General features: G+C 48.8%; 1 protein-coding gene across 1 annotated transcript in view; it reads left to right on the top strand.

Moving 5' to 3' along the window:
* The first annotated feature begins 1,133 nt into the window (after window positions 1–1,133).
* The window catches only part of LOC141258611 (EH domain-containing protein 3-like), a 36,601-nt gene continuing 11,998 nt past the window's right edge, over window positions 1,134–25,736 (top strand). The window contains exon 1 of the mRNA XM_073673572.1: window positions 1,134–1,257. Coding sequence (XP_073529673.1) covers window positions 1,134–1,257 — 124 coding nt within the window. The remainder of the gene's footprint in view (window positions 1,258–25,736) is intronic.

The following is a 25,736-nucleotide window of genomic DNA, read 5'->3' as shown; positions in this document are numbered from 1 at the left end:
TAAAAAGGTTATAAACCGAAGTTTCCAAAAATGATTTGGATTGTTTAAAAAATAACAATGTTCGGGCTCTTCACTATGATCACAACATCAATAAAAAGTATCAAGTTCTCATCATTGATATTGTGGGGTCTTATTCTCTGTAACACATGGAATTACAGAAAGTTACTTCTCTTGCACCAACCACTGAATGCACGTCAACGCTTTAGCCACATTAAGGGGCACAACCTTTACTGCAAATGCCATAAATGCCGCTTCTGGGGGAATGGCGGTCCATCAATCCCCCCGCTATGTTCTCCATATACTTCAGTGGAGATATAACTACACACAGACGCGCCTCCTCATTTTATGCAGAATGTGGCTGGAAATTTGTGAACAAAGGTCAGATAATAACTGTATATAGCTGTAGAGCCACCATCAATCTTACTGGGGAGCCCTTAGCAGAGGGGCCTGGAGCTGTGATGTCATCATCTATATGGAACTCTGGTGTCAACATCGGCTCTATGACATCACAATGGGAGTAAAGTCTATAGAATGCCTGAGCGCAGAGCCGGGGCTGTCTTTTGTGTGACTCCCTACACAAAGCTAGAGGAATAAGAAGGAGAAAGAAGGAGAAAGAAAGCGACGCCATCATGAGGATTCATGGACGTCCCCGTTATGGCCAGCGGCTGCTTGTCAAAGCTCTCTCTTCCTGCAAGTCAATTGGCTTTAGCCTTCTGACCCGATTCAGGAAGTCCCATCGCAATTGGAGAACACTGCTGAAGGATTCCTTCCTGGCCACGAAATCTGCCACCATTTCAGCAGTCAGGCGCTTCAGGTCAGTTGCTATAACCAGACGTAAAGATCATGTCATCAGCCAAGACAGCGGTGAGAAGAGCCCAACCTACATTGTAGGTGATACTGAATCCACTGCCAGCATTGCAGAAAGTGGAGAGGATCTTGCGGGCCCAGAATGTGCACAAGATGCACATGAGGGGCTGCTACAAACAAGACCCCGCGACAATCTAAAAAGAAAAGCACCAACCTCCGAGGACAGTCAGCCCGAGATGCTGCCACCGGCCAAAAGAGCTGCTACAGAAAACCTTTCTGATCTACTGAGAGAGGTAACCCCGGAGATGGAGACCCCACAAGTGGAGATGCCCGATATCAGGAAGCAGGAGGACAACCTGTCTCCAGAGCAGTTAACCATTCTGCTGAGCAAAGGGGGGGAAGGCTTCCTGGATGACGAGATCATCAACATGGCCCAGGACCTGCTGCAGAGTCAGTTTGAGGGTTTTGATGGCCTGCAGCCCCCCTGCGCTCTTCTAGTGCCAGGGTACAGTGTACTGAAGAATGCCGTACAAATCCACTATGATGAGGACAGGGTGCACTGGCTGACCACCTGCTACAAAAATGGCCAAATCTTTGTGGCCGACAGCATCAACTCCGGAAATCTGACTCCGTCCATCTGTGAGCAGATTATCAACCTGTACAGTGAAGTGGTCGAAGAACCCCTGAAACATCTGACATTTATCGATGTGGATCAGCAGAAGAACAGCTATGACTGTGGCTTATTCGCCATAGCGTTTGCCTACGAGCTTATGGCAGATGGCGGTGAACCCAGAGCAGAGTTCCGGCATCGGCTGATGAGGACTCATCTGATATCCTGCCTGCAGACCGGCAGGATCAACGCATTTCCCAAAAAGATCAGGAAGTGACTCCATGCCTATAAACGGCATGTAGAGTCCATGACGGTCCACGAGATCGCCCTGACCTTCAACCGTACACGACCCGGGACCACAGACCTGTCTGCACCAGTAAGTAACCATGGACTTTCCATAATACTCTCAATATAGTGAATATATAAATATGATGGGGGTGTGCTGACATTATCGGGGGCATTTAATCATAGTTTTTACTTTTTGTTTCAGAAAAGGCATGAAGCGAGTAAATCCGGCCGTCACATCCAGGCCCAGAGATGGATCGCATTACACGCCCTCACCAAACCCTAAATCACGTAAGTTCCTTGTTTAAAGGGTTTAGAATATTTTTCAACTTCTGGATGGTATTTGCTCATTTTGTTCTTACCTAGGTTATGGCTGTGATGTCACAATGTACATGGAACTTTCATGTCACCATCTCCTCGATGACATCACAATAAATATGATGAGGGTGTGCTGCCATTATTGGGGGCATCGGATCATTGTTTTTACTTTTATTTCAGAAGGAGCATGAAGTGAGTAAATCCGGCCGTCACATCCAGGCCCAGAGATGGATCGCATTGGACGCCCTCACCAAACCCTAAATCACGTAAGTTCCTTGTTACAGGGTTGAACATGTGTGGGACAATCATGTGACAGGGGCTACATCCATGAGAAGACTGTAGACCTCATTTATCGAAAACTGTTCTTCTTACCCATAGCAACCAATCAGAGCACAGCTTACAATCCTTAAACAGCTCTGGTTCAATGAAATCTGTGCTCAGATTGGTTGTTATGAGGAAGAAGGTATTGGTGGTATAGTGGGGAGTACAGCTGCTTTCCAAAACGTTGATCTGGATTCAATTTTTGGCCAATGCATTAGGTCTCCTTCACATTTGATGACGCTTGTACTACCATTTACAGGTGCATCTCACTAAATTAGAATATCATCAAAAAGTTAATTTATTTCAGTTCTTCAATACAAAATGTGAAACTCAAATATTATATAGAGTCATTACAAACAGAGTGATCTATTTCAAGTGTTTATTTCTGTTAATGTTGATGATTATGGCTTACAGCCAATGAAGACACAAATGTCATTATCTCAGTAAATTAGAATAATTAACAAAAAACACCTGCAAAGGCTTCCTAAGCATTTACAAAAGTCCCTTAGTCTGTTTCAGTAGGCTCCACAATCATGGGGAAGACTGCTAACTTGACAGATGTCCGGAAGGAAGTCATTGACACACTCCACAAGGTCCCAGAGTCTGGAGGAAGAGTGGAGAGGCCACAATCCAAGCTGCTTGATGTCTAGTGTGAAGTTTTCACAATCAGTCATGGTTTGGGGGCCATGTCATCTGCTGGTGTAGGTCCACTGTGTTTTATCAAGCGCAGTTTTCTACCAGGACATTTTCAAGCACTTCATGCTTCCCTCTGCCGACAAGCTTTTTGGAGATGGAAATGTCATTCTCCAGCAGGACTTGGCCCCTGTCCACAAGGCCAAAAGTACCAATACCTGGTTTACACCAGACAGCAAACTCGCCTGACCTTAACCCCATAGAGAATCTATTATAGAGAATCTATGGGGTATTGTCAAGAGGAAGGTGAGAGACACCAAACCCAACAATGCAGACGAGCTGAAGGCTGCTATCAAAGCAACCTGGGCTTCCATAACACCTCAGCAGTGCCACAGGCTGATCGCCTCCATGCCACATTGTCGCATTGATGCAGGAATTGATGCAGAAGGAGCCCGACCAAGTATTGAGGGCATTTACTGAACAGACATTTCAGTAGGACATTTCCAATTTTAAAAAACAATTTTCAAGTTGTTGTTATAAAGTATTCTAATTTACTGAGATAATGACTTTTGTGTTTTCATTGGCTGTAAGTCATAATCATCAACATTAACAGAAATAAACACGTGAAATAGATAACTCTGTGTGTAATGACTCTATATAATATAGGAGTTTCACTTTTTGTATTGAAGAACTGAAATAAATTAACTTTTTGATGATATTCTAATTTAGTGAGATGCACCTGTACTTATGCATGGTATATGCTCATTTTGTTCTTACCTAGGTTATGGCTGTGATGTTACAACATCCATGGAACTTTGATGTCAGCATCTCCTCAATGACATCACAATAAATATTATAGGAGGAGGCGTGCTGCCATTATTAGGGTGTCTAATATTCATTTTTTTTACTTATTTCAGAAACAAGTGTCGGTGTACTCACCATGGACCAAATATAATCAAGGGTAAGAGGAGTGTACTGTGCGGCAGTGACCACAGGAGTAAATCATGTGAACGTCTCTGATATGTAATATTCGGTTGCTCCACGATCAGTTCTGTTTCCTTTTTCTACAGATCACTATAAGGGAGCTGGAGTCCCACTAAGAAGACGGGGTACAGCTGGAGGTGATGGCTATAAGAAGTCAATGATGTGGCGGCCGCCATGTCAGGAGCAGAGGAGCCGCACTTCAGGACGAGGCAGATTCCGGGCTCGGTCTCTGTTCTCATTACTTTCTGCAGTCAGATGTCATCACAGAAAAAAGTGAATCTTCTGCTGCATCCACCCCGATCTACAGCACAAGCTGCCATCATCCAGCATCGCCCAAGGGAAGGGCAGTCCCTCAGCCATGGTTCCCTAGAGGTTTCCTCCACCGGGGGTTTTTCCTCTCCTCAGCGCTGACGGATGACTCTCCGTGAGTCCGGGGCCCATCTTCAGGGCCACATGACTATTGCCCCACATGACTGGTGGGAACTTCTACATGTGATATCTTGTATGAAGCTAATAAAAAATTCAATTAATATCTAGCAGACGTGTATCTGAGTCTATAATGTATCATTACAGAATATTTAGTACAGAAGGTGGTGGAACCCCAGGGTTATATACAGGGGTGCAGTATTGTAATAGTGTTATATTACTGTCATTTATATACAGTATGTAACCTCAGCTTGAATTGTATATATATATATATATATTATGTAAGGCAGCGCTAGTCATCATACTGGGGGTAACTCGCTTCGCTGCGTCAATCAATGCTACACGTGCAATGTCTTTACGTTTTTCACCACAATGCAGTTTATTACTTCGGCATAAACCACAAGTCCACACAGTTCATCGGGTCCAACTCCGTGGCACGCCGACACACATATCTACATTATTCATGAGCCAAGTGGCACACCGGCCCACTTGCTCCAGGTTACAGCTTACGGCAAGGTAATAATAGCAATGTTCATATCACAATGTCCATATAGCACAGGGTATTACCTTTGCCGGGTTTAGCTGTCTCAGTCCGTTACTCTGCCACCACTGTGGCTCTGCGGCTTCCCAGGTGGGGGTCTCCAGCCGTCGTTCCCTCAAAGGCCACTGACATCCACACAGGATCCAGGCTCGACCCTTCAGGTACCAGGCTTCACTCCAAAGCCGCTGCCTTCCAAGGCCACTAGCATCCGCACAGGATCCAGTCTTTGCCTTCAGGCTGCCAGGCTTCACGGTATCACGGTATCCCACACACATGGGGAACAGGCCTCACGCCTCTCACACCGAACACACCTGTCTCAAATTAAGCAGGATTTATAAATGCTGTGCACAGACAGCCACATACTGACAGGACCTTGCTGATGTCAAAGTCATGTGATCAGTCAGCTGTGTGTATAGGTCCTGTGTGCTGTCCCAGTCATGTGTGCAGAGCTTTACTGTGCACACAGGACCTGTGTGATGTCACAGTCATGTGATCAGTCAGTTAAAGGGGAAGGTACATGGTCCGGTAAACACATCCTGGACCATTTACAGTAATGCTAGCAAGCTGCTGCATTACAATATGCGAAACCAGAGCCTCAAATTATAAACATATTAAATTCATAAGTTTATTATAAATATGCATACAACAGACAAGGGGGTAATGTGTGCAAAATATGCGAAGTATAAAATATCCCACCCCACATGACACCACTTAACGACAGATCCTCAATTGCGCAATTTAAAACGCAACATATCCATATTCATTAATAATTCGGCTAAATGATTGCACCTATTAGTGACTACTGCCCTTTACTACCTCCAATTCCAATCTCTAATCATTCATAGTATGGTAGTGATGTACATACCAAAGGTCACTAGGCAGTCACAGGGAAAGATAAGGGGCCCCCTGACGAAGGGAAGGAGGTAGTAAAGGGCAGTAGTCACTAATAGGTGCAATCATTTAGCCGAATTATTAATGAATATGGATATGTTGCGTTTTAAATTGCGCAATTGAGGATCTGTCGTTAAGTGGTGTCATGTGGGGTGGGATATTTTATACTTCGCATATTTTGCACACATTACCCCCTTGTCTGTTGTATGCATATTTATAATAAACTTATGAATTTAATATGTTTATAATTTGAGGCTCTGGTTTCGTCTTTTTTTCTCTTTTTTTGTTTTGTATACCCTTTCTGACGATGGAGCGTATTCAGTCCATTATGTGGTAGTATTTTTTGAGCTTATAATAGTTCATATATATATATATATACTCATATGGTGATCTATATACTACCCTGCTTATGAATTGTGTTTATTGCATTACAATATATATAGTATTTCCCTTATAAATAGATGTTTATACTGATCTGTATGAGTATTACACAGATATTCTGATCAGCCATGTTTTTCTTCCATCAGACTTTAAAGGAGTATTCCAACTATAGACATTTATGGCAGATCCATGACATTTGTCATTTATCTGATGAGCACCGCTTTAAGATATATTCTGTTTGGGAGAACAGGGGTTCCACATTAGCCTTTGATTTGCTACAGGTGTGAAGGGACCCCCAATCTCTAAACGGATGGGGTGACTCCCAGGCTATAATTCTTTCTTGGCAGAATAGCTCTTGTTATGATGTCCTGCCTTGTATGAATGATCAGGGTTAGCCCATCAGACAAACGGAATAATTTAGCCCCGAGGGTTTTCCTACTAAACCCCGTAAAAATTAGTCTTTATCACAGGGAGAAGTGTTCAGCAGCCATATGAGATCTCCGCTTATCAATGTCTCTCCATTCAACCTAACAGTAGAAAGTCAAGTGGATGACCCCCCTGTATGACATCCAGACAGGGTTTGTCTTCATGGGGTAACCCTGTCTAAGGCATTATCATTTGAATGGAAAAATATTACCTGTCTATTAAACCATCCATAAAAATTTGCCTGGTAGACGCCCAATTTTCCGATCCCCACCACTGCTGAGAATAAGAGGCTCAGGAAATCTCCGGGCATTCCTATCTAGTCCTGTAGAAACTTGCTGCACCCCAGGAGCTCTCAGGCTGTGAATGAGGACTTTATCCTTGTGATCAAAACCTTCTGGCTCCAATCATTGTGATAGTCAACAAAATGCCCAAAAAAATGATGGGATGCATGGTGTAAAGCCAGTCCAAAATTTTCCTGGTCAACCACCTCTTGGGAAAAAAGGATGAGCTCAAATGGCCATTTGGAAATCCTAGCCAACAGGTGGTCTTTATATTGATAATTGGGGAGCCACAGGCTCAGACACCTCCATTGCTTTCAGACGACACCTCAGCAGAGATCTTATTTTTACAACATGTGGGTTTTCCGCACGTTATCAACTAATTTATGACACTAAATTCAAACTAAATGCGACTTTATAGGATTCCTTCCCACAGAGGCATCTTCTCCCTGTGCTCAGAGGCCAGAATAGCAAGAGGGTCCTCTCTTGGGTCCCTACCAGTATACCGTCCTCTTGGTGGAGAGCTATGCTGATACATAAGTTGGGATTGCATCGACCCCTTTCACCTAATTGTCCCCTGCCTCCCAATCTGTCACCACAGAACACAAGGTTATTTTAAGTCTTTTCCTTTCCTTCCTTGGTTCTCCAACCCTTCCCCTGTCGCAGCGCAGCCCACAGAGTGAAGGTCCAGGAGAAGGGAGCGGGTTCAGGGTGAGTTCAGTCCCAACCACATAGTTCATGTTTTCCATGACTGACTTCAATCAACGCCCATTCATATCACCGCGGCCTGTTCACACACGATAGATGGCGCAGTGATAAGGATCACAGGAATGTCCACTGTGTGACCCACTACTCGGTAGCGTCAGCCCTCCCTGAGAGGGGATGCAGTCGCGGGCTTGGCCCGGTCCGTGCCCAGGGCGCACACATTAAAAATATGGGCTACTTAGGATGAGTGGTTAATTCGACTACGCCACCTGTGGTGTCTGGTGATGCTCCACCAGCGCTGCTTGCAGTCCTCTGAGGCGGGATGTTGTGGCAGCCGACGGTATTACTACTCCCCACAGACGGAGCAGGGCCTCAGGGCAGAGGAAGCAGGAGGATGAGGGGAGTAGTAGTAGGGTACAGTGGTGTGGTGTGGTGTCGCGCTGCAATAAAGGACCGGAGGCAATGGATGCAGTCTTCCAAGCTTTACTCACATTGGTTGAAGTCAGCTGCAAGGCTTCTCCTTGCTCTTCACGGCTTGCTGCGGCCACCAGAGAAGAGGGTCCGGCACACCCTGGTAGTTCAGGTGCTTCAATCAGGACCCCCGCACCTCCGTGTGTTCCTAAACTCTCTCCCTTGGACCTGTCCTGTCCGTGTGCGGTGCGTGTTACAAGGCTGGGTCTCCCTCTGGCTATACACAGAAGAAGGGTACGGTGGCAATTCCGTTCCGTCCGTCACCCGGTGGGATCCACTTAGCCTCCAGGCTTCTCCGACTGAGACATGAAGTAACAAAGTCAGATATCGGGGGCCGGTACCCCTTTTGCAGCAGGAGTCCCTCTGACTAGGCCAGAATGGAGAGTACAGCTGGCGTATGCCGCTCCGTCCGTATTCCCTGGGATCCTTTTGCCTGTGGAGCTCTTCTACTTTGCTCCCCTCCAGGCCTTCTTAAGTAGGGACCTTAACCGGGTAGAGACAACCGTTAACTCTCACACGCTCCTCACCTCAAGGCCAGAGTACGAGGACCGTGCGTCTTCAACAGGCTGCAGGTTCTATCACAGAAAGCCACGTTCACCGGTGAAGGTCCACAATCAAAAGACCTTGAACTTAAGATGGCTGTCTATTATATATGAAACTAGAAGTGTAACCTAATGGTGCGTCCTCCACCCTCACCCACTACATGGTTCCCCCTAAATTTGGTTCCCCCTCTCCATTATCCTGCTGGGGCAGCACTCTGGTGCATATTAGCCCCCCATAGGACAGGAGTGTGTAGTGTTGAGTGTTGAATTGGGGTCCTGACAGGTGCACCATCCTTACCTAGCAGAGGATACACCACAACTCCTGACAAGATGCAGTACCCCCCTGTGGCGACCGAACCCTCAGGGGCACCACATTCCCCCCTGGTGAAACACAGCACGTCCGTGGGCTGCAAAGAGAGCAAAGCATGGTACAGACTTTTTATATATGCTTTTTAACCAATAACAATCTTCTCTTTATGGGAGGTTCGGATTCTTGAACGTTGCAATATAAATAGTACAAAAGTATAAAAGACCAAAGAGACATTGTGCAAGTAGACAGATTAATAGAAAATGCAGTAGAAAAGAAGTCAGTTCAGCAGCAAGAGGGACCTGTCCCAAACCCTCAACGTAGGCCCTGGGGTGGCTGCAGGACATGGAGATCCTGTGTTGGACCTCCAGGAGAGCCACTCCAGACAGGTTTTGCTTCTGAGGTCTGAGGTAGAAGTAGAGGTGGTTTTTGCATAAAACCAATAGGGAGCACCTAAAGGGATGCATAACTATATACAAACAGAGTCTGTCTACTGCAAGTCCGCAGGGACAAATGTCTCTATATCCGGGAGGAAAAACATAATTAACATGGCATTAAACAACTTAAAGCTACAGCCTCCGGGGGCCGCTCAGTCCAAGTACCTCCATTTTGGGAAAGGCTCGTTCTTGCCCACAGAGCCAGACCGGTCCCCTACCGGCAGGTGCGCAGGGGCCTCTCCCTGGAATACGCGGTGTACATCAAGGGCGTACCAGCGACACACCCCGTGATGACGGGTGTATGATACCAAGTCACCCGGGTAGAGACTCCGGCTAGGGTGATCTCTCCGCAGATGGGGCTCGACGTCTCTGCGGCTCACAACGACGTCCTGGGAGAGTTGGGGACTCCTGATGAAGCCCCATCCCGCCTCCTGGTGGAAATGGACGATCACCCCTTCCTCTCTGGGGCTTGGATGCACGGCCTACTCCTGGTGGGCCTTAGACTTGGCGGCTTTGGCGCGTACCTCGAGGCGCTCGCAGCGGATGCGCCTCTCCCGCCGCTCCTTATCCAGCTGGAGGAGCTCCTTGCGGCAGAAGTCCTTCCTCCGCCGCTCTTCTGCAAGGGTCTCCTGGGGGAAGCCCATTAAGTCCCCCTCCTGGTCGTCCCAGGCCATCTCCTCCGCCGCCGGACAGGTAACCAGTGGCGCTGGCAGCGGCGTTAACAGAGGCTGCTGCGGGTCCTCCGGTGACGCGGACCAGTCCGGGTTGGGGTCGTTGGTAATTTCCCCCATTAGCACAGACTCTCCTGAACTGGGAGTTGGGAGGCATTGCAGGCCTCCGCCGCTAACTGCTACGTGGGCCTCCAGCTCTGGGGCAAAAATCTTCTCCCATTTCACGGCGCCCGGGGATAGGGGTGCCGGCATAAGATCCACTAAGGCCTCTGTGCGTCTCGCAGCCGGGACAGGGGCTTGTTGCTTACCCCGTCCTGGGCTGCACGCTGCCTTCGAGGCTCCCTCCTCCTGGGTTGCTGCTCCGCTGACTTGGATTGCAGCTCCTTGGCGGCGGGACCGGATCTTCTGCAGCATCTCCTCTCTCCACGCTGCGGACACCGTACGCTGGGCCTCCGCGACCCTCCTGGTCAGGTTCTGCGACTCCACACGGAGGAACTCGGCCTCCTCCGGGGTTAGACGTATTCCCCGTATCCCGAGCGGGGCAGCAGTTGGTGGGGCGGCATTGGAGCAACTCTCCTGTGCTGCTTCCATCCTTGCTGCTGGGTGTGGAGTGTCAGGGACTGTTGCGGCCACACCTAGTTTTTTCTTCCTCCTCCTTCTTTTGGGGCGGCTCCAGGGCGGCTGGCTGACTGGCACTCCTTGGGACATCCCATCCGTGTTGACGGACACTACCATGCGGACAGTCTCTAATGCAAGGGGTGGTCTGCACTTTTGGCGCCATAGGGGAAGCCTGTCCCACGATGGGAGGTGCTGGGTGGTTGTCCTTTTTGCACACAATGGCGTCCGTTCTTCTTGGGCGGGCGCCATCTTGAGTGTTAAAGACAGTCTGTTGTAAAGGCGCGTAATACCCGCTGGCAATGGGGATCACATTTTCCGTTGCTGCGGTCACGCAATCCTGCCGACTACGCCATTTATGTGTGACCCACTACTCGGTAGCGCAGGCCCGCCCTGGGAAAGGTGTACTCGGACGACAGGCCAGTGGTTGAGAGGGGATGCAGTCGCTGCCTTGGCCCGGTCTGTGCCCAGGGCGCACACATTAAAAATATGGGCTACTTAGGATGAGTGGTTAATTCGACTACGCCACCTGTGGTGTCTGGTGATGCTCCACCAGCGATGCTTGCAGTCCTCTGAGGCGGGATGTTGTGGCAGCCGACGGTATTACTACTCCCCACAGACGGAGCAGGGCCTCAGGGCAGAGGAAGCAGGAGGATGAGGGGAGTAGTAGTAGGGTACAGTGGTGTGGTGTGGTGTCGCGCTGCAATAAAGGACCGGAGGCAATGGATGCAGTCTTCCAAGCTTTACTCACATTGGTTGAAGTCAGCTGCAAGGCTTCTCCTTGCTCTTCACGGCTTGCTGCGGCCACCAGAGAAGAGGGTCCGGCACACCCCGGTAGTTCAGGTGCTTCAATCAGGACCCCCGCACCTCCGCGTGTTCCTAAACTCTCTCCCTTGGACCTGTCCTGTCCGTGTGCGATGCGTGTTACAAGGCTGGGTCTCCCTCTGGCTATACACAGAACAAGGGTACGGCGGCAATTCTGTTTCATCCGTCACCCGGTGGGATCCACTTAGCCTCAGGGCTTCTCCGACTGAGACATGAAGTAACAAAGTCAGATATCGGGGGCCGGTACCCCTTTTGCAGCAGGAGTCCCTCTGACTAGGCCAGAATGGAGAGTACAGCTGGCGTATGCCGCTCCGTCCGTATTCCCTGGGATCCTTTTGCCTGTAGAGCTCTTCTACTTTTCTCCCCTCCAGGCCTTCTCAAGTAGGGACCTTGACCGGGTAGAGACAACCGTTAACTCTCACCCGCTCCTCGCCTCAAGGCCAGAGTACGAGGACCGTGCGTCTTCAACAGGCTGCAGGTTCTATCACAGAAAGCCACGTTCAGCGGTGAAGACCAAAATCAAAGAACCTTGAACTTAAGATGGCTGTCTATTATATATGAAACTAGAAGTGTAACCTAATGGTGCGTCCTTCACCCTCACCCACTACATGGTTCCCCCTAACTTTGGTTACCCCTCTCTATTATCTGCTGGGGCAGCACTCTGGTGCATATTAGCCCCCCATAGGACAGGAGTGTGTAGTGTTGAGTTGGGGTCCTGACAGGTGTACCATCCTTACCTGGGAGAGGAGACACACCTCCTGACAAGATGCAGTACCCCCCTGTGGCGACCGAACCCTCAGGGGCGCCACACCACGACCGAAGAACAATGTGTCATATCAGTGCAAAAATACCCGGGTTATACCAACTTGTACCAGCTGTAAAGTACATATATCATTATATACAGAGCATACCCAGGTTATAGCAGCTGTACATATATCATTATATACAGGAGATACCCAGGTAATACCAGGTGTACCTATATTATTAGATACAGGAGATAACCAGGTAATACCAGGTGTACATATATTATTAGATACAGGAGATACCCAGCTAATACATATGTGGTGCCCTGCTGCGCGTAGGTGCCACAGATCCCGGAGGGATGCATGGACGGATTCCTCCACAAGAGGCACTCATAGCATTCACACACCTCCACCCTACCACCTCAGACCACCAGAGGGAGCCCGGATAGCGATATATATACTGGAGGGTGGAGTTAGGCAGTCAGTCTGGAGTCTGAGTCAGTCTGTGGAGTCTGGAGTCTACGGTCTAGAGAACAGTTACCTCAGGGGACAGAGCCAGTTCCAGCTCCTGCAGTTGCTAGCCTGCAGTGAAGCCCAGTCCAGACTCATAGAGCTCAGGTTAGTGAGCCAAAGGCGTGCTGACGCCATAAGAGCGGTAAAGAGTAGCGAGGCCAACTGCCCGTGTGAAGCCTAGTGAGGGCCCCGAGCGCGGCCGAAGGCGAGTGGAGTAAGAGAGCAACATAGGGGGCAGAGGAGCTTTACCCGCTCACCCCAAAAACATATACCGGACACCGGGTCCGCATCTGCAGGAATTCATCACACCCAACAGAAACAACCGGAACCCCTGGCGAACTACATGTCCCAGGAATACCAAACGCTGACTGTTATACTAGGGTCAGGAGTCACGGAGGCCCCGGAGACCAGGGAGTGCGTACTCCAACAGAAGGCCCTACCACAGGATCAGCAGGTGCAAGACAGAAACCAAGTTAGGCCTAGCTCCAGGCAGGTCAGAAACTTATCAAGGAAAGGCAAGAAACAGGAGGCCCCACACCCGCTCACTGGAGAGTCCTGATATGCACCCTTCACCCTACAGTGCCCTGGATCGTGTCTGAAACACCACCAGTAAAGGTACTGAAGTGAACTATTGTGTGTGTGCCTATCCTGGGCCAGCCACCGTGATATTCCCCGCAAGCAGCCATAAGGCCCGGCTGCCGAGTACCCCACGGCCCAGGGGGCGCGTCACATATATAATTACACACATGGTCAAAATTGTTGGTACCCCTCGTTTAATGAAAGAAAAACCCACAATGGTCACAGAAATAATTTGAATCTGACAAAAGTAATAATAAATTAAAAATCTATGAAAATGAACAAATGAAAGTCAGACATTGCTTTTCAACCCGGCTTCCACAGACGGCATGTTTCAGCTCTTTCCAAAGATACTCAATAGGATTTAGGTCAGGGCTCATAGAAGGCCACTTCAGAATAGTCCAATATTTTCCTCTTAGCCATTCTTGGGTGTTTTTAGCTGTGTGTTTGAGTCATTATCCTGTTGCAAGACCCATGACCTGCGACTGAGACAAAGCTTTCTGACACTGGGCAGCACATTTCTCTCTAGAATCCCTTGATAGTCTTGAGATTTCATTGTGCCCTGCACAGATTCAAGACACCCTGTGCCAGATGCAGCAAAGCAGCCCCAGAACATAACAGAGCCCCCACCATGTTTCACAGTTGGGACAGTGTTCTTTTCTTGATATGCTTAATTTTTCCGTCTGTGAACATAGAGATGATGTGCCTTGCTAAAAACTTCCATATTTGTCCCATCTGTCCATAGGACATTCTCCCAGAAGCTTTATGGCTTGTCAACATGTAGTTTGGCAAATTCCAGTCTGGCTTTTTTATGATTTTTTTTCAACAATGGGTGTTCTCCTTGCAGGGTCGGACTGGGGTGTCTGGGGCCCACAGGGGAAATTAACTTTAGGGGCCCACCTACAGCAATATGCAAATATCTGTTATCCGCTATCCCTGTTATAGTGGAGCATTGACTGGCGGCTCCTGCACATCTGCTGTGCGACACTAACTGGGATGTACATGTTTGCATTAAAGGGCTTCTTTGCTTAAAACTAGTGTTGAGTGAGTATGTTCTGTTAACCCTTTCACCGAGTATGCTTGGGCCGAGCTCCGAGTATTTATAGCTGCTCGGTGATATGTTTGAATCGCTCCCGTGTGCATGATTTGCGACTGTTTGACAGTTTTATTACATGTGAGGAATGTCTATTTCTTACACATTCCTCACATGTAATAAAGCTGTCAAACAGTTGCAAATCATGCACACGGGAGCGATTCAAACATATCACCGAGCAGCTGTAAATACTCGGAGCTCGGCCCGAGCATACTCGGAACAGAACATACTCGCTCAACACTAGTTAAAACAAGTTATCAAAGATCCATGGGCTCTACAGGATAGGTGATCACTTATTGAGCATTTGTGTCCGAACATTGGAAAACGCACCTATCGGAAGAATGGGGAAGTATCATCCCTGACAGGACACTTATCCCTATTTTAAAATGCAGCGACAGGTGGGACGTCTGACCGCAGCTCTATTCATTCTCTTAGAGACTTGCAAAAAAGAGCAGCGCTCACAGCCACTGAGCGAATGAATGGATCAGTGGTCGCATCTCACATGCCGCTCCAGTCTAATGGGGAGAAAAGCTCCACATTCTGCCGGTGTGTGCAAGCAGTCAGACCCCCACCAATCAATATGATCAATGATCCTGTGGAGAGGTGATTACTTGTTTTCACCGGAGAACCCCTGTAAATGCATCTCTGCCACTCTGGTCCAAGTATTTAATCGCTATGGCCACGGCCCCACTATCAGTATTTGGTCAGTATTCGATCAGTATTTTTTCTCAGGAGTGGGAGCCAAAATCAGGTGATGAACAATCAGAGAAAGAGCTAATAGAAACAAGTCACCAATTCTGCATTTATCAACCATTCCTGGTTTTGGCAGCCACTCCTAATGGAAAAAAATATTTTCCTAGTTAATATTATTATTATTTATTATTATTTATTATAGCGCCATTTATTTCATGGCACTTTACATGTGAAGAAGGGGTATACATACAAGAACAATTACAATAATCTTGAACACAATTTGACGGCGACTGGTACAGGAGGAGCGAGGACCCTGCACGTGAGGGCTCACAGTCTACAAGGGATGGGTGAGGGTACAGCAGGTGAGGGTAGCGCTGGTCGTGCAGCGGTATGGTGGAGCGGTGGTTACTGATGGTTGTAGGCTTGTCGGAAGAGGTGGGTCTTCAGGCTCTTTCTGAAGGTTTCCACAGTCGACTAGAATCTGATGTATTGGGGTAGAGAGTTCCAGAGTAGGGGGGAAGCATGGGAGCAATCATGTATGCGATTGTGGGAGGAGGAGATTAGAGGGGAGTAGAAAAGGAGATCTTGTGAGGATCGGAGGTTGCGTGCAGGTATGTAGCGGGAGACTAGGTCAGAGATATATGGAGGAGACAGGTTGTGAATGGCTTTGTATGTCATGGTTAGGGTTTTGAACTGGAGTCTCTGGGCAATGGGGAGCCAGTGAAGAGATTGACAGAGAGGAGAGGCCGGGGAATAGCGGGGGGACAGATGGATTAGTCGGGCAGCAGAGTTTAGGATGGATTGGAGGGGTGCAAGAGTGTTAGAGGGGAGGCCACAGAGCAGGAGGTTGCAGTAGTCAAGGCGGGAGATGATGAGGGCGTGCACTAGTGTTTTTGCAGATTCATGGTTGAGGAATGTGCGGATCCGGGAGATATTTTTGAGTTGGAGTCGGCAGGAAGTGGAAAGGGCTTGGATATGTGGTTTGAAGGAGAGTTCAGAGTCCAGGGTTACCCCAAGGCAGTGAGCTTGACGGACTGGGGAGAGTGGGCAGCCATTGACTATGATGGATAGGTCAGTTGGGGGGGTTGAATGAGATCGCGGAAAGATGATGAATTCTGTTTTGTCCATGTTAAGTTTTAGAAATCTAGCAGAGAAGAAGGATGAAATAGCAGACAGACATTGTGGGATTTTGGTTAGTAAGGAGGTGATATCGGGTCCAGAGAGGTAGATCTGTGTGTCGTCAGCATAGAGGTGATAATGAAAGCCAGAGAGAACAAAATGACCGCCATACACAACACAGTCCACTATATCAACACCAATAATACCACATACAAAAGGGACAAATATCGCTACACCATGACTAGATCACATATTACCACCACATAGTGACCGAATAATACCACATACAAGGGACAAATATGGCCACACCATGACCAGACCATATATTACCACCTCAAAGTGACCAAATAGTACAATACTGATCATGAATACAAACCACAATACTAACAACACTGTTATTACCACCAGCGACATTATACACAGGAGCTCTGTAAATAGTGTCAGTGTACAGGTAACACAGGGATCACCAGTGATATTATACACAGGAGCTCTGTATATAGTGTATAGGTAATACAGTAATCACCAGTGACATACACAGGAGCTCTGTATATACTATATACACACGTGGTCAAAATTGTTGGTACCACTCGTTTAATGAAAGAAAAACCCACAATGGTCACAGAAAAAAATTGAATCTGACAAAAGTAATAATAAATTAAAAATCTATGAAAATGAACAAATGAAAGACAGACATTGCTTTTCAACCCTGCTTCCACAGAATTTAAAAAAAAATTAAACTCATGAAATAGGCCTGGACAGAAATGATGGTACCCCTGAAAATAATGTGACAAAAGGGACATGTTAAATCAAGTTGTGTCCCCTAATTAGCATCACAGGTGTCTACAATCTTGTAATCAGTCAGTGGGCCTGTATATAGGGCTACAGATACTCACTGTGCTGTTTGGTGACATGGTGTGTACCCCACTCAACATGGACCAGAGGAAGCAAAGGAAAGAGTTGTCTCAGGAGATTAGAAAGAAAATTATAGACAAGCATGTTAAAGGTAAAGGTTATAAGACCATCTCCAAGCAGCTTGATATTCCTGTGACTACAGTTGCACATATTATTCAGAAATTTAAGATCCATGGGACTGTAGCCAACCTCCCTGGGCGTGGCCGCAGGAGGAAAATTGATAACAAATCAAAGAGACGGATAATATGAATGGTAACAAAAGAGCCCAGGATAACTTCTAAAGAGATTAAAGGTGAACTTCAAGCTCAAGGAACATCAGTGTCAGATCACACCATCCGTCGTTGTTTGATCTAAAGTGAACTTCATGGGAGACGACCAAGGAGAACACCATTGTTGAAAAAAAATCATAAAAAAGCCAGACTGGAATTAGCCAAACTACATGTTCACAAGCCACAAAGCTTCTAGGAGAATGTCCTATGGACAGATGAGACAAAAATGGAAGTTTTTGGCAAGGCACATCAGCTCTATGTTCACAGATGGAAAAATGAAGCATATCAAGATAAGAACACTGTCCCTACTGTGAAACATGGAGAAGTCTCTTTTATGTTCTGGGGCTGGTCTGCTGCATCTGGCACAGGGTGTCTTGAATCTGTGCAGGGTACAATGAGATCTCAAGACTATCAAGGGATTCTAGAGAGAAATGTGCTGCCCAGTGTGGATCTTGCAACAGGATAATGACCCAAAACACACAGCTAAAAACACCCAAGAATGGCCAAGAGGAAAACATTGGACTATTCTGAAGTGGCCTTCTATGAGCCCTGACCTAAATCCTATTGAGCATCTTTAGAAAGAGCTGAAACATGTCGTCTGGAAAAGGCAACCTTCAAACACGAGACAGCTGGAGCAGTTTACTCATGAGGAGTGGGCCAAAATACCTGTCGAGAGGTGCAGAAGTCTCATTGACAGTTACAGGAATCGTTTGATTGCAGTGATTGCCTCAAAAGGTTGTTCAACAAAATATTAAGTTAAGAAGAACCATCATTTCTGTCCAGGCCGATTTCATCAGTTTAATTTTTTTTTAAATTCTGTGGAAGCAGAAAAGCAATGTCTGAATTTCATTTGATCATTTTTATAGATTTTTAATTTATTATTACTTTTGTCAGATTCAAGTTATTTCTGTGACCATTGTGGGTTTTTCTTTCATTAAACGAGGGGTACCAACAATTTTGACCACGTGTGTAGTGTAAGTGTACATGTAACACACTGACTCACCAGTGATGTCTCTAGGTGAAGTCCTTCATCTTCACTTTTCTTCTCCATCTGGCACAGACGGCCATCACTTCTTCCAGCCAGGAATCATCTCTGCAGAAAATAACACACAGTTATCAATAACTGATCTCTTCTAGAGAATATTCCCACTCCCCCCCGACTTCTATGTAGCGCCCCGAGGGTTTGGTCGCTACAGAGGTATTGCATCTCACGCAGAGGTGTGATATCTCACTTTCAGGTAAGGATGGAGTGTGGCACAGGACCCTAACACCCACATGCACTACACCACATTTCCGGGGGACAGGGCGACCGATATGCTCCTAAGAGAGCATGACAGTCCCTGTCCCTGGCTGGAGTGGGGAGGGAACACCTAGAAAGGGGGAACCTGGTAGTGTGTGGGTGGGGAGAGTAGATCCAGGGTGCACTAGGAAAAGGAGTATATAAGGTGGGCACCATCTTAGAGTCAGGGCTGAGCTTAGAGAGAAGTGACTGGAGCAGAGGCTCTGTATGAGCTCTGCTCCGCGGGCAGGCCTAGTCACAAGGCCTGAGCCCTGAAAAGGAGAGAGGAGAGAAGAGAAGGAGACTCCAGGAGTGGAGTGAAGGGACCCCAGGGGTACGGACGGGCCAGTCGCCACCATACGCCCGCCGCTACCAGAGTAGGGGGTCAGGCCAAGTAAGGGATCCGGATCCCTCAGCTAGTGGAGGAGAGCAACTACCCTCAGCTAGAAACCGGAGGCTGTGGCATTGCACGTGTCACAGCCCCTCACTACACCTGTTAGGAAAGCACCACATAGGACCCAGGGAAACGGAACATACGTTTGCCCGCCAAGGCCCTAGGCAGCTGGACAGAAACGTGGTCACTTGTGGGGTACGACAGGCCAGAGAAAGGACACACTAAGGGGGTTCTGAAAAGCACTCCAAAGGTACCTGGGAGTCGGCTGAGCCCCTCGCCTGGTGAGCACAGCACGACGTGGGAAGCCATTGCCGGCAGAATTGTCTTGGAGTGTAAAACTTTGAGTAAAGACCTTGGACTGCATCACTGGACTCTGAGTCATTACTGTTGCTCCCGCGCACCATCACCCCCATCATCTACACTCACTGCCCTGAGGCTATACTCCTCCCGTGGGGAGTTATACTACCCTCTGCTGCGCACACAACATCAGCCTCAGTGGTCTGCCCCTCAGCTGCGGTTCTCAGTGACCGCAATCCACGGGTGGCGTAGTCGGACACTTAAACATCAAAACCCAAATAAACAGATCCGCCACTGGTTTGACCGCCCTGAGCCACGGAACCGGGTCGCCGCCACGGAGACTACAACCTCCAGCATTACACAGAGAGATCCGGCTCCGGGTGCCCCACGGCCCAGGGGGCGAGTCATCTACATTACACCAGTTGAAGAAAAAAAGCGATATAGTGCCGCCCTGCACAGTAACAGGAGCCCTGTTTTGTCCCATCCCATGGAAAACAATTTCCTAAAAAGGAAATTATGTTACAGAAGTAATAATGTCCCTAATTGGACTCTAAAATAATAATGTTCCCCACTGGCCACCATAAACTAATAAAGTATGTTCCTCAATCTGGCCCCAAACAGTAATTAAGTCCCTTGTTCAGCCTGGCACCCCCATATATCCATCCTGGCCCCCTCTTCCCTGCATATATCCATCCTGACACCCCCCCATATATCCCTTCTGGCCCCTATATGTCCAGTATGATCCCTCCATATATTTATCCTAGCCCACGTTTATCGAGCCTGCCCCTCCCATATACCCATCCTAGTCCCCCATGTGGCCTGCCTGCCCCCCCCACATATCCATCCTGGCCTCCATGTTTCCAGCCTGCCCCCCATATATCTGTAATGGCCTCCATGTGTCCAGCCTGCCCCCCCCAATATATCCATCCTGGCCTCCATGTTTCCAGCCTTCCCCCCCATATATCCATCCTGGCCTCCATGTCTCCAGCCTGCCCCCTCCCATATATCCGTCCTAAAGCCCCATGTGTCCAGCCTGCCCCCCATATATCCATCCTGGCCTCCATGTGTCCAGCCTGCCCCCCTACATATCCATCCTGGCCTCCACGTGTCTAGCCTGCCCCCCAAATATATCCATCCTGGCCTCCATGTTTCCAGCCTGCCCCCCCATATATCCATCCTGGCCTCCATATGTGCAGCCTGCCCCCTCATATATCCATCCTGCCCTTCCCCCCTGCATATATCCATCCTGACACCCCCACATATATCCCTTCTGGCCCCCATATGTCCAGCGTGGCCCCTCCATATATTTATCCTAGCTCACATGTATCGAGCCTGCCCCCCCACATATTTATCATAGCCCCCCATGTGTCTAGCCTGCCCCCCCACATATCCATCCTCGCCATCATGTGTCCAGCCTGCCCCGCCCCCCATATATCCGGCCCCCCATATATCCATCCCCCCCACATATCCATCCTGGCCTCCATGTGTCCAGCCTGCCCTCCCATATATCCCATCCTGCCCCCCTTTCCCATGTGTCCAGCCAGGCTCCCCCCTTATGTGTCCAGCCAGGCTCCCCCCCTTATGTGTCCATCCAGGCTCCCCCCCTTGTGTCCAGCCAGGCTCCCCCCACTTATGTGTCCAGCCAGGCTCCCCCCCTTAATGTATCCAGCCAGCCCCCCCTCGTGTGTCCAGCCGGGCTCCCCCCTCGTGTGTCCATCCAGGGTTCCCCCTTGAGTGTCCGGCCAGGGTTCCCCCTTGAGTGTTCGGCCAGGGCTCCCCTTGTGTGCCCAGCTGGCCCCCCCTTGTGTGCCCAGCCGGCCAGCCGGGCCTCCCGACTTGTGTGTCCATCCGAGCCACCCCCCTTGTGTGTCCAGCCAGGGTTCCTGCTTTTGTGTCCAGCCAGGGTTCCCCCTTTTGTGTCCAGCCAGGGTTCCTCCTTGTGTGTCCATCCAGGGTTCCCCCTTTTGTGTCCAGCCAGGGTTCCCCCTTGTGTGTCCGGCCAGGGCACCCCCTTGTGTGCCCAGCTGGGCCCTCCCCTTGTTTGCCCAGCTGGCCAGCCGGGCCTCCCCCCTTGTGTGTCCAGCTGGGCCTCCCCCTTGTGTGTCCAGCCAGGGTTCCCCCATTTGTGTCCAGCCAGGGTTCTCCCTTGTGTGTCCAGCCAGGGTTCCCCCTTGTGTGTCCAGCCAGGGTTCCCCCTTGTGTGTCCAGCCAGGGCTCCCCCTTGAGTGTCCAGCCAGGGCTCCCCCTTGAGTGTCCTCCCAGGGTCCCCCCTTGTGTGTCTAGCCAGGGTCCCCCTTGTGTGTCCATCCAGGGCTTCCCCTTGTGTGTCCATCCAGGGTTCCCCCTTGTGTGTCTAGCCAGGGCTCCCCTTTGTGTGTCCAGCCGGGCCCCCCTTTGTGTGTACAGCCAGGGGCCCATCTCATTCTGCATCCACTCATATACATATACACACACACACACACAGACACATAGATACTTCTTACCTTCCAGCGCTCCCGTGCGGTGTCCTCCTTCTCCGGCGGCTGAGTTGCGCGCCTCCTTCACAGCAGGCGCATGACGATGACATCATACGTCAGCCGGCAAAGGGAGACGCGCAGCTCCAGCTGCTTCACTGGGACGTGCACCGCGGTGGTTCAGGTAATGAACGCCGCGTGCGCGCGTCCCTGCATACACTGTGCCTGCGCTTTTAAAGGGCCCGTGCCCCTTAAAACCGCAGGTTTTTTTTTTCATTCTCTTCTCCCCCTCTCCTCTGCAGCAGGGGGCGGGGCCCACTGGGAAAATTCCCGGGACCCCGCCAGCCCAGTCCGACCCTGCTCGCAGGTGTATCCCATCCGGGCCCGGGGATTTGTCAACTTTAGTGATTTTTAGACGCCGCCGTACTTCCTGCTGGGTTAAGCAAGTGACATTTAATGGAGAATTCTTGTCATCACTAATCATGTTTTCTCTCATGCGATTTTCTTGTGTAAATACGGTTGAAAAAAAATCATTTAGCATATTGGCTTTTTCCTCATCCTCATCCACCATTTCACCCAGACTATTTTTAAGGGGGCCAACACTATCTTTTTTTAGTTTTTTACTATTTATGTAGTTAAAGAATATTTTGGGGTTATTTTTACTTTCTCTGGCAATGATTCTCTCTGCCTCAATCTTTGCTGCCTTGATTTGGTTTTTACAGAATTTTAATTAATTTTCTATATTTATGCCTCATCACTACCTACTTGCTTTAGTTCACTAAATGTTTTTCTTTTTGTCACTTATTGCGCCCCTTACAGCTCTATTTAGCCATAGTGGTTTCCTCCTATTTCTAGCATGTTTATTCCCATAGGGTGTATATTGTGCACAGGTCCTATTCAGGATGCTAATAAATGTCTCCCATTTGCTTTGTGTAGATATCGTCCCAGTTTATTGCACTGAGATCATCTCTCAACCGTTGGAAATTTGCCTTCCCGAAGTTTAGTGTCCTTGTAACCCCTCTACTACACATCTTATTAAAGGTGACCTGAAAACGTATTATTTTGTGATCACTATTACCCAAGTGACCCCCTACTCGTATGTTTGATATGCGGTCTGGCCTATTGTTTAATATTAGGTCTAGCAGTGCCCCCCTTCTTGTTGGGTCCTGAACCAGTTGTGAAAGGTAATTGTCTCTCATAGTAGTCAAAAACCTATTTCCTTTGCTTGAACTACATGTTTCTGTCCCCCAATGTATTACAGGGTAGTTGAAGCCCCCCATAATAATGACTTCTCCTTGAGGTGCTGCATCATCTATTAGCTTTATAAAGATATTCTCCCCTGCTTCCATTATTTTTGGAGACTCATAACAAACCCCTATCAGTAATTTGTTATTTTTTCCCCTCCCCTTATCTCCACCCAAACGGTGTTAGGCGTCAGTCTGTGGCTGGATTCAAAAAGGGTCCATGACCTTCAGTGGTCTCCCATTTTAAGCAAGCCAGGGCTGATGCTGCTCAGCATCATTGTCAGCCCTAACGCCTAGCTGTTCCACAAGCCATGCAGATTGTCTCCCAGGTATTTGTGCCTAGCAGTGTTAAGCATAGGCTGCCGACGGAGACAGGGCTTGTGGAGTCTAAGTCCAGGATTCGCCGCACTGAGCATGTCCGTGACCTGGCAGATCATGATTGGTGGGTTGGCACCCACCTGACCCGGTGACCTGCATCGCCTGATTGGTCCACGGGTAACGTCACCAATGGCGCGTCGCTGGGCAGGGCTTAGCCTTTAAAAGGCCCGCCCACAAACATGGCGGCGCGCTCAGATCATTTGAGCTAGTAGTTGTGGTGAGCACGCTTTATTATTGAGCTCCTTGAAGAGCCAAACCTTTAAGCTGACAGGTTAGGTGGGGTAGGCAGCCTTAGCTGGAGGGAGGCAGGTAGCTTAGGCTGACAGTTGTCTCAGACATTGGGGTTCGCCTTACACCCCGTTCCGTCTGCAGACGCCATACTCCCGACACCGCTTGTAAGCTATTTAGAGCGTGTCTTCTCAGACCGGTAGCACGCCGGCTCAGTGCACGTGTACCCAGCGGGAATCTCATCCGCACACTAGCGCCAATTCCTACTGCGTAGCATCCTTGCGGTTAACGTAATTGAGCGTACCGCATTACCCGTTCCGTGTGCTTTAACACTGAAGGGTTAATTTCTTTAAGCGGTTAACGTAGATAGAGCGTACCGCTATACCCGTTGCCGTGTGCTATAACACGGAAGGGTTCTCATTTAAGTTGGTTGCTTTCCTTTCCACCCGGAAAGTGTTCGGCAGCAGCCCAGCAGACTGCATCGCGGACCCCAGTGTCGGTTGCGTTCCATTTTATAAAAGTTGTCTGCAACCGCCCTCCTAACAGTATCTGAGCGCCAGGGTCTTGCCGAACATGGCCGACAATCAACAACTGCAGCGGTTTATACAGCAACTGGATGCCAGACTTAAATCTCTGGAACAAGCTGTCCCGGTCGCTGATATCACTGCAGTAGCGACCCAGGCAGCTACTCTTGCAGCCAATATTATTATCTCGACAGCGGTGAATACTGCAACCACTGCAAGTGCCCCATTACCCAGTTTTGCTTTCCCGGAGAAATTTTCTGGAGATAGTAAACTCTGCAGGGGTTTTATTAATGTATGCTCCATTCATTTGGAAATGATGGAGGCACGGTTCCCCTCCGAAAGAGCCAAAGTAGGATATATCATCTCACTACTTTCTCACAGGGCTCTGGAGTGGGCTACTCCTCTATGGGAGCGGAACGACCTGGTCGTAGTAAATGCGGGTCTTTTCCTTAAGACCCTAAAAAGTGTTTTCCTGGGTCCTCAGGTCACACATGATACGGCTCTTAAGCTTCTTGCGTTGGTCCAGGGTTCGGCCACCGCCAGCCACTATGCCATCCAGTTCAGAACCCTAGCGGCTGAACTGGATTGGTCTAAGCGGTCGATTATCCCGGTGTTCTTGAAGGGTCTGGCTGGGCATATTAAAGATGCTTTATCTACCAGAGAGATTCCAGCCTCTCTAGAGGAGTTAATATCTCTCACTGACCGTATAGACTTGCGTCATGCGGAACACAAGTTAGAGCTGGAGGTTGCCAGTCCTCAATATCTGTTGGCACAATCCATCTTTAGACCCAAACCCAAGACTCTCGACCCGGAGCCTGAGGCCATGGATATAACCCAGACTGAGTCTAGTCCCTCTCATTCCCGACCTGCTCATCTCTTGGAGCACCCCGTAAATAAGGGTTCCAAGCAGTCAGTAAAACGAGTAGGCCTTACCACCGTTGGAGGAGGTGTATTAAATTCCGGGACTTCTTCCTCCAAATTATCTTATAATGTGACATTGTCCTTTGGTAATTCTGCAGTTACTTCCAAGGCGTGGGTGGACTCTGGTGCTGATGGCAATTTGTTATCATCTACATTTGCCCAGAGACATGCCATCCCTGTTGAGTTATTCTCTAGACCAATGAACATTAGTGTTGCCAATGGTCCACTCCTGGATGTGCAAATCACCCACCATTCGATTCCTCTCACCATGTCATTTCCTCAGGGCCACCGGGAGGATATCTCATTTCTTATTATTCCCGGTGGATTAGACGAGGTGTTATTGGGTCTCCCCTGGTTACGTTATCATACTCCACACATTGACTGGAATACGGGGACAATTTCTTCTTGGAATGAGAATTGTGCATCTCAGTGTTTGGTCAAAGTCACCCGGAGGGTAGTCTCTGATCCTCCTATCATTGCGACACCCGGTACAGATTCCTTGTCTGTCTCCAGGACTCGGGTCTTTTCAGATTATGTCGTAAAGAACTGTCAGGAGGAGAGGGTGGCTGCAGTGTCCTCCAACCTGGTTCTGTCAGGGAGGACGTTTGTTTCCCCTAATCTACGGA

This window comes from Phyllobates terribilis, unplaced genomic scaffold, assembly GCF_046119375.1.
Source record: "Phyllobates terribilis strain yellow unplaced genomic scaffold, ASM4611937v1 Scaffold_3__8_contigs__length_932513732, whole genome shotgun sequence".
NCBI classification, from domain to species: domain Eukaryota; kingdom Metazoa; phylum Chordata; class Amphibia; order Anura; family Dendrobatidae; genus Phyllobates; species Phyllobates terribilis.
The sequence above is the reverse complement of the archived record's forward strand: the minus strand, read 5'-3'. Positions and strand labels throughout refer to the sequence as shown.